Below are 12,551 nucleotides of genomic sequence, written 5' to 3'. Positions count from 1 at the left end.
TGCTCGCTCTAATTTGCTCCGTTGTCATTTCTTCTACTTGTTTGGAAACAAGTCCGAATATCCATGCCGAACCAGAAACAGTAAGCACAGTCGGGCCGTGGTGTTTCTGTAAGCTACGAACGTATAACTCAGCGACCCGCCCCTCTCTGGCTGTAATTGGCCAGCATGGTGCCGTCAGTCTTTGATTTGATTGGTGGAATTGAGTGATTGAAAATCAAAGATGGATCTAACAGAAAGTTGGCCACTCCGACGTAAAAAAAAAAAACAAAACAAAAAACAAACAAAAGAAAGGAAAAACAGCTTCCAGTCCAGGGTGGACACGGCACAGCAATGCGCGCCCATGCGGTCGGCGCTGCACACCAGCCAAACATTGCTACCTCCTTTCTTCATAACTCCGGTTTTCTCAAATGTCATGACTTCTGAAGAAGTGTCAGCAGCTTATTTGCAAAAGTGTGATACAATGGTTCGTTAGAAAATAGCGCAAATGCATAAGCAGGGGCACGTGTTAGTTGTGTAGAAGTAAAGGGTGACAAATAATATAACTATGCTCTTACCTTTTCTTTGTTTGGTAAAGTCTGAGTTCTGGTAAAAGTGTCTCCTCCATTAATACTGATCAGTTCAGCATCTGCAGGTGGAAACGGTGCGGGGAAAACCACTACATCACTCTTCAGTGTGTCTGAGCTGAAACACACGTCATACTGCTGGGTAGCTTTAGAGTAAGACCAGCTCCCGTCAGGGTGGGTGGTGATCATGGGGGCGCTGTACCTGCTGAAAGTGCCGTCTGTCCTGTGGCATCTGACAGCTATTAGACTGATGAGACTCAGCAGGAAGATCACAGACACCGACACGATGGCGATCAGCAGATACAAGTTCAAGTCAGAGAAGCTGTCCTCCTTTATAGGAACATGTCTGAACTGAGTCTGGACGTCAGCTGTGCTTTCAACCACCATCACCTCAATAGACACCGTAGCTGACAGGGAAGGTTCTCCGTTATCAGAAACCAGCACCACCAAGGGGTGCGTTTTCAGATCATTGTCGCTCATTCTCCTCTTAGTCCTGATTTCCCCGGTGCTGGTTCCGATCCTGAACAGGTTGTTTCCTTTAGGCTCAGTCAGGTGATAAGAAAGCAGCGCATTGTATCCAGAGTCTGCGTCCACAGCCCTGATCTTTGCTACAAAGTATCCTGCTTCAGCAGAATAAGGGATGGTCTCACTGTTAACAGAACCGTGTTCAGAATAAGGAGCTAAGATGGTTGGATTATTATCATTTTCATCCAGGATGAAAACGTTTACTGTGACGTTGCTGCTGAGCGGAGGAACACCAGAGTCTGTGGCCTGAACTTTGAACTGAAATGTTTTTAACTCCTCGTGGTTAAATGACTGCAGACTGATTATATCTCCTGTTTCTGAGTTTATGTTGACCATAGTTGACAGCGGTACAAAGTTATTGTTCATCATTATTGCATAATTCACCATGCCATTTTCACTTGCATCAGCATCGGTCGCGGACACTGCTTTCAAAACTCCACCCCGTGGACTATTTTCTTGCACGTAAATATTTATTACCTTCTCGGAGAACAGCGGCGCGTTGTCATTTACATCGGAAACTTGAATCGAAATAAGGCTAATATTAGACAGAGGAGGGCTTCCTTCATCTGCAGCTTTAATAGTAATATTGTACTGCGAACTTAATTCCCTATCTAGAGCGCCACTTACAACCAATGTATAATAATTTTTGTAATTTGTTTCTAATTTAAAGGGAACGGTGTTCGCGATTTCACATTTTACGTCACCGTTTTTGCCGCCATCTCTGTCAAGCACTGAAACAAGAGCTACTGCAGTGCCAATTTGCGCGTCCTCTTTTACGCTACTGAGTAGTGACGTGACAGTGATGTCAGGTGCATTGTCGTTTACGTCCACCACCTCCACCAGGACTTTACACTGAGCTGTCAGCGGAGGCTGGCCTTTGTCTGTAGCCTGCACGCGAATCTCAAAAGCAGGGTTTAATTCAAAGTCTATATTCTCCTTAACTGTTATTGTTCCCGTTTCGGCGTCAATTTCAAAGATTTCTAAGACGTGGTCCTGATCTTTTGAGTTTAGTAAATACACAATGTCTTTGTTTAACCCCTGGTCGGCATCAGTCGCAGTCACCGTCACCACGGTCGTGCCGATAGGTGCATTTTCTGCGATGCTCGTTTTATACAATGTTTTTGTAAAAGTCGGAAAATTATCATTAGTGTCCAAAACGTGAATTATGATTTCTGATGTGCCTGACTTCACTGGTGTCCCCCCGTCTATTGCAGTCAGCGTGAGTCTAATTAAAGGCTGCTTTTCACGGTCCAGGGCTTTCTGCAGGACTAATTCCGCCGACACACTCTCACCTTTGTGCACCGTTAAAGAAAAGTATTCGTTAGGTTTGAGCTTATATGTGCTAATTCCGTTTTTCCCCACGTCAGCGTCATACGCAGACAGCACCGGGAACGTTGCTCCGGGCAATATGTTCTCTGCCATGTCCATAGTTTGTGTTTTCGCACTGAAAGCGGGCGGGTTATCATTTACGTCGAGAATATTAACTTCAATTCGATAAAGTTTGAGTGGATCGTTGATGACGGCTTCCACATTTAGTGTGCATTTTGTCGCCTTCGCACACAGCTCCTCTCTATCTATTCTCTCAGTTACATAAAGAAATCCCGACTTTAAATTGACATCAAAATACTTCCTCTTTGATCCGGCTACTATCTGAAACATACGTGACTCCAAATCCTGCACATTGAGGTTGAGATCCTTTGCTAAGTTGCCAACTGAAGTCCCCGGAGTTACCTCTTCCTGCACGGAGTAGGAAAGCTGCCCAGACACCGGTCCGCAGTTATGCTCCACGGAGACAAAAAACAGATATATTCCAACAGAGATCAATCTTCCCAGCAGATGCATAATTCCGTCCAACGATAGCAAAACATAGATCCGTATGTAGGCTTACCAAAACCTCGCCTTATAGAGAGAAACACATATTTTTAGACCCGAACTGAATATATTGCTTTCTTCCACGGCGTCTCGGCATAACAAAGCACCGAAAAAAATGGACGCTCTCAACTCGGGAGCTGCCTTTGCGCGTCAACGACACCCAGTCGATGTTACGGTCTAGAGTGTCCCCTCATGGACCTTCGGGGGTATAGCACAACACCTAAATCAGCCAAGTTTAAAAAATGCATGATTAGACAGTGCATTTGCTGAATAAATATGTGAATATATAAATATGTTTTACTTTGTATATTGTATGAATCTTTTAAGGTGCAGGAATATGCAAACAGAATACATATTTCAGAGCTATTGAGAAAGTAATCATGGCCACGGCGCAGCGTGATATTCAGGAAAATGGAGCAAGGAACCAAAAACACTCAGATGCGCTGTAAAAAAAATGTGGGATTATGACGCATCTATGAATTGAGACACAGGTTTCAAGAAAACCCCTAAATATTTGAAATTAAGCCTTCTTGCCTATTTTTCATTGAGTAAAACAACTTCAACAATTAAGCGCTATTAGTTTTTTTCAGCAGCTTATTTTGCCTTTCTTATTTTATTTTACTCAACAGAATTCACACCAAAAACCGCATAGAAAGCCGGAAGGTTCAACAGCATATTGAACAATGTTTGCTATGTGAATCAATTTTGAAGCAGGTATTTTGTTAATCAGTTTAAAAATATAACTGAGCTTTCGGTTGAAACACTAAACCTACTGTGACTGCAACTGGCACGCAAAACCTCGGCGATAAATAAATAATACGTAAACAACGAAAATGAAATGTTAATTATTTAATGTGATCTTACCTTTTCTTTGTTTGGTAAAGTCTGAGTTCTGGTGAAAGTGTCTCCTCCATTAATACTGATCAGTTCAGCATCTGCAGGTGGAAACGGTGCGGGGAAAACCACTACATCACTCTTCAGTGTGTCTGAGCTGAAACACACGTCATACTGCTGGGTAGCTTTAGAGTAAGACCAGCTCCCGTCAGGGTGGGTGGTGATCATGGGGGCGCTGTACCTGCTGAAAGTGCCGTCTGTCCTGTGGCATCTGACAGCTATTAGACTGATGAGACTCAGCAGGAAGATCACAGACACCGACACGATGGCGATCAGCAGATACAAGTTCAAGTCAGAGAAGCTGTCCTCCTTTATAGGAACATGTCTGAACTGAGTCTGGACGTCAGCTGTGCTTTCAACCACCATCACCTCAATAGACACCGTAGCTGACAGGGAAGGTTCTCCGTTATCAGAAACCAGCACCACCAAGGGGTGAGTTTTCAGATCGTTGTCGCTCATTCTCCTCTTAGTCCTGATTTCCCCGGTGCTGGTTCCAATCCTGAACAGGTTGTTTCCTTTGGGCTCAGACAGGTGATAAGAAAGCAGCGCATTGTATCCAGAGTCTGCGTCCACAGCCCTGATCTTTGCTACAAAGTATCCTGCTTCAGCAGAATAAGGGATGGTCTCACTGTTAACAGAACCGTGCTCAGAATATGGTGCCAGGATAGTGGGATTATTATCATTTTCATCCAGGATTAAAACCCTAACAGTCACATTGCTGCTGAGCGGAGGAACACCAGAGTCTGTGGCCTGAACTTTAAACTGAAATGTTTTTAATTCCTCATGGTTAAAGGACTGCAGACTGATTATATCTCCAGTATCTGAATTAATGTTTATCATTGAACTCAGTGGCAGCGAGTTTCTATTGTCCTGTAACAGTGAGTAGGTAACCTTTCCATTTTGATCAGTGTCTGCATCATCTGCTGATACTGTTTTAATAACTGCTCCTGTTGGACTGTTTTCTTTTATAAAGATGTTTATAGTGTCATCTGTGAAATGAGGTTTGTTATCATTTACATCAGAGACTTGTACAAGAATGACGCTGGTGCTGGAGAGAGGTGGGCTTCCCTCATCTACAGCTGTGATGCTGATATTATAGTGAGGTGCTTTTTCTCTGTCCAGAGGACCATCCACAACTAAAGAATAGTAATTCTTATAATTTGACTCTAATTTAAAGGGAACATTATTGGAGATCTTGCAATTCACCATGGCATTTTTACCGCTGTCTTTATCAAATACTGATACAAGAGCAATGGCGGTGCCAATAGATGCATCCTCTTTCACTGTATTTAACAGGGACGTTACTGTAATTTCAGGAGCGTTATCATTCACGTCTAAAACTTCAATCAGTAATTTTGCATGTGAGGTCATAGGAAATACTGCCCTATCACTGGCTTGTACTCTAATTTCAAAAGCATTATTCTCTTCAAAGTCAATATTTTTTATATTTTTTATTGTTCCAGTTTTTTCATCAATTGTAAAGAGCTCATTTGCTTTCCCCCCTCCGACAGCACTTAATGAATAAAACACTTGTCCATTCGTGCCCGCATCTAAATCCGTTGCAGTCAGTGTTATTATCGAAGTGCCTATCGTGACATTTTCAAACACACTAGCTTTATACAGAGTTTTACCAAATTCAGGGGCGTTGTCATTAATATCCAACACATTTATTGTCAAATCCATTGTTCCTGATTTAGCTGGTGTTCCTCCGTCCATCGCAGTTAGGCTGAGCCGAATGACAGGCTCCTTTTCTCTGTCTAAAACCTTCTGAAGCACCAACTCGGGTGTTACACGTTCTCCCCTCTGTGTTTCCAAAGAGAAATGCTCATTTGGACTAAGCCTGTATGAGTGTATGGCGTTTTTGCCAACGTCTGCATCGTGAGCTGGATGCAGAGGAAATTTTGTCCCCGCTGCTGTGTTCTCAGTAATGTTTAGTTCCTGCGTCTTGCCAAGAAACGACGGGGAATTATCATTTACGTCTAATATTGTTATTTCTAAGCGGTACAGTTTCAGTGGATTATTAATAACCGCTTCAACATTGATCGCGCATTTGGCCTCTCCGCCACACAGTTCTTCTCGGTCTATTCTCTCGTTAACATACAAGACTCCCGTCTTTAGATTTACCTCAAAATATTTTCTCCTTGATCCAGCCACGATCTGAAACATACGGGTTTCCAGCTCCTGGACATTAAGCTTTAGATCTTTTGAGACATTACCGACAGCAGTCCGGAGATTTACCTCCTCCGACACGGAGTAAGAAAGCTGTCCTACCGCTCGCCAGTAACAATCCAGCAGCATAAAGACGTGCATCCACACAGAGCTCGATCTGCCCTGAAAATACATTTTCCCATTTCAATGAAAACGTAACTCAAAATGTCCTCGGTTACCAATCCTTTAAAAAGGGGAAACGAAAAAAAATAGTGTTATTCCAAGGCAGAAATTGTCGTCGCGTTCTGACCCTCCACCTCGCTTCTCTCTTTGTTTCAAAAGCATACAGCATGATCGTCATTTGAATCTAGGAGGAGTTACGAGAAGTCAAACTGGAAATTTAGATGTGACGGTCTATTATGTCCCCTTGTGGACAAGTGCAAAAACTACGCCAAACACTGACAGACAAAAAACATAAAATTTATAGCAAGACCTAACAGAGAAGGAAGGGTTGTCATTTCAAGTCTTCAAAGTGCAACTTGCCAAAGAAATATCTTCCAAAAAAGGACCGTCATTACTCAAAATCATGCAAATGTACTGGTGTTAACTTTAGATAGACAAAAATTACGGAGCTCAAAAGAAACTGTAAAGTTACTGTCATGACTGAATGTAAAGATGTTCCTCTGTATATTAAACCAATAAAATTTCAGAATATTTAAAGCTCAGCCTTCAAAAATTGTGAAATGTCAAGCTTGTCTTTTGCTAAGACGGTGAGAAACTGGATTCATAATGGCATTGCCAGCTAACAAACATATTTTGAATGCAAAGACCGGGACGTGTTTTATAGTTCCTGCCCTGGTTTAAATTACCTTACACAAACTGTGTCATCTTATATATCATTCTGTGTAGACAGTACTATTCCATGTAAAATCATCACAGTGTTCCCTAACAGCAAACCATGGGTCGCTAAAAAGTGTTCTGAATAAAAACAAACACCTTTTTTATACATGGAGTAGCCAGGAAAAGAAATAAATCAATAGAGAAGTAAGGAATGAGATAAGAAAAGCTAAAATATTATATGAGGATAAGGTGGTACACATAAATAGTAGTAGGGATCTTCATTCAGCTTGGAAGGGAATCAAAGCAATGGACTCAGTTACTGAGGGAAGTAGAGATAGTCAGAAACCTTTAACAATAGTAGAATAAATTATTCTGATCTCCCAAATGCTTTTAACAATTTGTATTCCTGTTTTGAAAAACATGACTTTTTTGGAAAATATTTCTTGTTTGAGAGAGTCTTTATTGTCTCAAAATGATGTCACTATCAGCCAAAAGTGTGTCAGGAACCATCTGAACAAGATCAACACCAGGAAGGTCCCTGGACCTAATCTTGTCTGCGGGCGTAAACTGCACTATTGTGCTGAGCAGCGTCCTCCAGCACACCTTCCAGATTTCCCTTGAGAGCAGTGTAACTCCCACTCTCTGGAAATTCTCCAAAGTGATCCCAGTTCCTATCAGCAAACCAAGGCAACTAAATGATTTCACGCCTGTTGTTTTAGCATCACTAATTATTAAGGTATTTGAGAAATTTGTTAAAAATCTGGTGCTATCATCTGTAGAGTGGAAACTTGACCCCTTGCAATTTGCCTATCGAGCAGGGAGGGGAGTAGGGGATGCAAAGCTTTTAATCTTGAATAGTTTAAATAAGCATTTAGACAGACCAAAATCTCATGCCAGGTTTCTGTTTGCAGACTTTTCTTTGGCTTTTAATACAACAACATATTTTAATAGACAAGCTGCTGTGTGATTTTAACTTGCTTCACCAACCGGTTTTATGGATTTTAGATTGTTTTAATTGCTAGAGAGCAGAGGGTCTTTGTAAACGATAATTTCTCAGAATCCTTATTTCTCCTTACAGGTTCACCTCAAGGATGTGTCCTTTTACCCCTTCTTTTTATTATGCATACAAATGGCCGCAGAAGCGCCCAGGAGGGCAGCTATTTGGTGAAGTTTTCTGATGACACTGCATTATTGTCACTCCTCCAATGTCCAGTATCTGACCACAAGAATGCTCTGACTGATTTTATCTTATGGTGTGATTACCATTTTGTTGACTTAAATGTTTCAAAACAAAATAATTATTGACTTTGGGCAAAATAGAAATACTACTTCAGAAAGCATCATACATATTGAAAAGGTGGAAATTGCCTCATTACATAAATACTTGGGCATGTTTTTTTTATGACTATCTTAAGTTCGATATAAACAGCGCAGGCATTGTGAAGAAAATTTATCTTCTCCGTAAACTAAACTTCTATTCTGTCACGCCGGTCATCCTGTGTAGATTTTATAAGTCTTTTATTGAGAGTCTTATAAGTTTTTCTTTTATATGTTGGTTTCACAATTTGACAGTCAAAGACAGGAAGAGTTTAAACAACATTTTAAAAATCTGTTCTAAAATTATCCATGTGAAACAGAGAGACATTAATGTCCTTTGCACCCTTACGCAATCAAACTTTTAAACTCTGTGTAGGGTTCTTTGGAGGTTTTTAATTTTGCATATACTGACTGAATGCTGTGAGTATTGTGAGTGATTGTTGCAAACATGCTGCTCTAATTGCCCTTTGTGAGATTAATAAAGTCGATTGAACTGAATTGAGATGGAGGGATCCTCTTGTCAAACAGTAAGTATGGAGATTGCATGATAACATTCCGCTTATGTCAGATACAATAACGTTAAAGACAACATCCTTAATATTTTCAAAATAAATCTAAAAGCATAAAAAAATTTTAAGAAGAACTTCAGAGAATATGTTGTTTTTTGAACGAAAATGACGCTAAGGGAATTGCAGTATATATGATATTAAAACGTCAAGAAAACTAAAATATAAAAAGAACATGCAATTGGTACAAAGGAAAGGCATAATCAGCAGTGTTGTGGCAAAGATATAATTCCAGATACCAAGTGAAGCACTAAGAATGCCAGGACATAACTCAAATTTATCAGAAGCCTTGCTACAAGACAATTCCACATACATTTACATGAGCAAAAGTGCAAACAACTGCTATAAAGATTCCATAGGCAAAACCATGGCATAAAAAAGGGCATTAACAAAGATGGAGCTCTACTCTTACCTTTTCTTTGTTTGGTAAAGTCTGAGTTCTGGTAAAAGTGTCTCCTCCATTAATACTAATCAGTTCAGCATCTGCAGGTGGAAACGGTGCGGGGAAAACCACTACATCACTCTTCAGTGTGTCTGAGCTGAAACACACGTCATACTGCTGGGTAGCTTTAGAGTAAGACCAGCTCCCGTCAGGGTGGGTGGTGATCATGGGGGCGCTGTACCTGCTGAAAGTGCCGTCTGTCCTGTGGCATCTAACAGCTATTAGACTGATGAGACTCAGCAGGAAGATCACAGACACCGACACGATGGCGATCAGCAGATACAAGTTCAAGTCAGAGAAGCTGTCCTCCTTTATAGGAACATGTCTGAACTGAGTCTGGACGTCAGCTGTGCTTTCAACCACCATCACCTCAATAGACACCGTAGCTGACAGGGAAGGTTCTCCGTTATCAGAAACCAGCACCACCAAGGGGTGCGTTTTCAGATCATTGTCGCTCATTCTCCTCTTAGTCCTGATTTCCCCGGTGCTGGTTCCGATCCTGAACAGGTTGTTTCCTTTGAGCTCAGACAGGTGATAAGATAGCAGAGCATTGTATCCAGAGTCTGTGTCCACAGCCCTGATCTTTGCTACAAAGTATCCTGCTTCAGCAGAATAAGGGATGGTCTCACTGTTAACAGAACCGTGCTCAGAATATGGTGCCAGGATAGTTGGATTATTGTCATTTTCATCCTGTATTAAAACATTAACAGTCACATTGCTGCTGAGAGGAGGAACACCAGAGTCTGTGGCCTGAACTTTAAATTGAAAAGTTTTTAACTCCTCATGGTTAAATGACTGCAGACTGATTATATCTCCAGTCTCTGAATTTATGTTTATCATTGAACTCAGTGGCAGCGAGTTTCTATTATCCTGTAACAGTGAGTAGGTAACCTTTCCATTTTGATCAGTGTCTGCATCATCTGCTGATACTGTTTTAATAACTGCTCCTGTTGGACTGTTTTCTTTAATAAATATATTTATAGTGTCTTCTGAGAAATGAGGTTTGTTATCATTTACATCAGAGATGTGTACAAGAATGACGCTGGTGCTGGAGAGTGGTGGGCTTCCCTCATCTACAGCTGTGATGCTGATATTATAGTGAGGTGCTTTTTCTCTGTCCAGAGGACCATCCACAACTAAAGAATAGTAATTCTTATAATTTGACTCCAATTTAAAGGGGACGTTATTAGAAATTTTGCAATTCACCATGGCATTTGTACCGCTATCTTTATCAAAAATTGAAACAAGAGCAATGGCTGTGCCAATAGACACATCTTCTTTAACTGTATTTAACAGGGACGTTACTGTAATTTCAGGAGCATTGTCATTCACATCTAAAACTTCAATCAGCAATTTAGCATGCGAAGTGAGAGGTGATGAACCTTTATCTCTGGCTTGCACTCGAATCTCAAAAGCATTATTTTCTTCAAAGTCTATACCCCCTTTATTTGTTACTGTGCCTGTATTTCCATCTATAGCAAATAGATCTGTCTCTTTTCCACTTACTTCACTGAAAGAGTATATTACTTGTCCATTTTGCCCTGCATCTAAATCTGTAGCATTCAGTCGTAATATTGATGTTCCTATTTTTACATTCTCATACACTTTTGCTTTGTATAGAGTTTGACTGAATACTGGAGGGTTGTCATTATTGTCCAAAACATTTATTATTATTGTCATACTACCCGATTTAGCAGGTGTTCCTCCATCAAGTGCGGTCACCATGAATCGAATAAAAGGCTGTTTTTCTCTATCTAACATTTTCTGAAGTACTAGTTCTGGTGCTATTTTCCCTCCTTTTTGCGTTGCAAGAGAAAAGTGTTCATTTTGACTAAGCCTGTAAGAACTCACTGAATTTTTTCCTACGTCTGCATCATGAGCAGGGTGCAGCGGAAATTTAGTCCCTGCTGCTGTACTTTCGCTAATGTTGATCATCTGAGACGTGCTGAGGAATCTGGGGGAATTATCATTTACGTCTAGGATTAGAATTTCAATGCGGTACAATTTCAGAGGATTATTAATAACCGCTTCCAAACTCATTGAACATTTGTCTTCATTACCGCAAAGCTCCTCCCGATCTATTCTCTCGTTGACAAAAAGGCCACCGGTCTTTAGATTTACCTCAAAATATTTTTTCTTTGATCCTGCAACGATCTGGAACATACGGGTCTCCAAATCCTGGACATTAAGGTTGAGATCTTTGGCAATATTCCCGACCACCGTCCCTTTGTTCGCCTCCTCTGAAATGGAGTAAGAAAGCTGTCCTAAAGCCGCTTCCCAGCAGCAACCCAGCAGCACAAAGACGGGGTATATCCACACAGAGCTTCCTCTCCACGGAAAATACATATTCCCATAAATGAAAGGCTACAAAAATGAAAATGCATCTGTTACGCTGTGAGATTATGAAACGAACACTGTCAATATTCAACCAAAAAGCAAAACCAGAAGCGTCACAAAATCGCGCTCTCGTCGTCCTGTTTCAGCCCTCTTTTCTCTTTGTTTCCAACGTCAGAGAAACCTCATCACCCCCGCCTGACTCTGGGAGGAGTCCCAACGAATGAAAAATAAAATTCAGATGTAAAGGTCTACAATGTCCCCGTGCGGACAAGTGCAAAAACTACAGCCAGAAACAAAAAAATATCCCTATACGCAGTACAGAGACCTTTGATTTACTTACAATATGTCGGAATATGTTGGTAAAAAGGCTTTATCTTCAAATATGCAAAATCTAACCTTTGCTTTTGTGAAAGCAAACAAGCAACACAAAATAAATCAAAAGAAAAGAAAAAAACGAAACAGACAAAAGCTACTAAAACAAAAGTTTGAATAACTTTTCTCAATGAAATTACATCTCCCCCCTTTTTTGTTGAAATTTTGGGGGATTTATTTTAATTAGTATGCACTTGGACTTAATTGTCTCCTAAATGATACATATTTAAACGAATTCAAACAAGCACTAAACAAGCAGCATGCTCAGTACGATATAATAAAACTATTTGAATAAATTCAGCCATCATATGCTTGCCACACAAAATACATTTGCGTTAGTTGTTTCAAGTCTGAGTTCATTGCGTATGATTTTCGTGCCGTGTCTTAATTTTATGCTTTTGCTTCATGAGCTTGGACATTTTACATTTGATATCGTCACCGCATTTATTTTTTATTTTTTTGTGATTTTGTATGAAACTGTCTTAATATACTGTGGACTTGTAACTCAGTTAAGTCACCTTTGCAGGTGTGGGCGCGCCGCGGGGCGGTGTATCAGCAGCTAATCAGACTGGAAAAAGCTGGTGGAACAGCTGAAATGAGCCAACTCACCCAGTCTCACTTAAAACGTCTGATAGCCGTTTCTGTCCACGGGGGGGAAATAATTATCTACCATCC

At 40.7% G+C, this 12,551-nt stretch overlaps 2 protein-coding genes across 9 annotated transcripts in view; both read right to left on the bottom strand.

Annotated features, from left to right (window-relative positions):
• The window catches only part of LOC105920159 (protocadherin alpha-C2), a 164,343-nt gene that overhangs the window by 68,250 nt on the left and 83,542 nt on the right, over window positions 1–12,551 (bottom strand). The window contains exon 1 of one of the 8 annotated variants that reach the window (XM_036127264.1): window positions 3,825–6,345. The exons of the other annotated variants lie outside the window; for them this stretch is intronic. Within the exon in view, the coding sequence (XP_035983157.1) occupies window positions 3,825–6,197 (2,373 nt within the window). The 5' untranslated portion in view covers window positions 6,198–6,345. Of the gene's footprint in view, window positions 1–3,824; window positions 6,346–12,551 lie in introns of those variants that run through there. 8 annotated transcript variants of the gene reach the window in all.
• LOC110367226 (protocadherin alpha-3-like) lies at window positions 331–3,617 on the bottom strand. Its single transcript, XM_036127287.1, has one exon. It carries the CDS (start codon window positions 2,928–2,930, stop codon window positions 543–545), a length of 2,388 nt encoding a protein of 795 aa, XP_035983180.1. The 5' UTR covers window positions 2,931–3,617; the 3' UTR covers window positions 331–542.

Source organism: Fundulus heteroclitus, chromosome 23, assembly GCF_011125445.2.
Source record: "Fundulus heteroclitus isolate FHET01 chromosome 23, MU-UCD_Fhet_4.1, whole genome shotgun sequence".
Taxonomy (NCBI): Eukaryota; Metazoa; Chordata; class Actinopteri; order Cyprinodontiformes; family Fundulidae; genus Fundulus; species Fundulus heteroclitus.
Note: the sequence above shows the minus strand (reverse complement) of the source record. Positions and strands in the feature narration are given on the sequence as shown.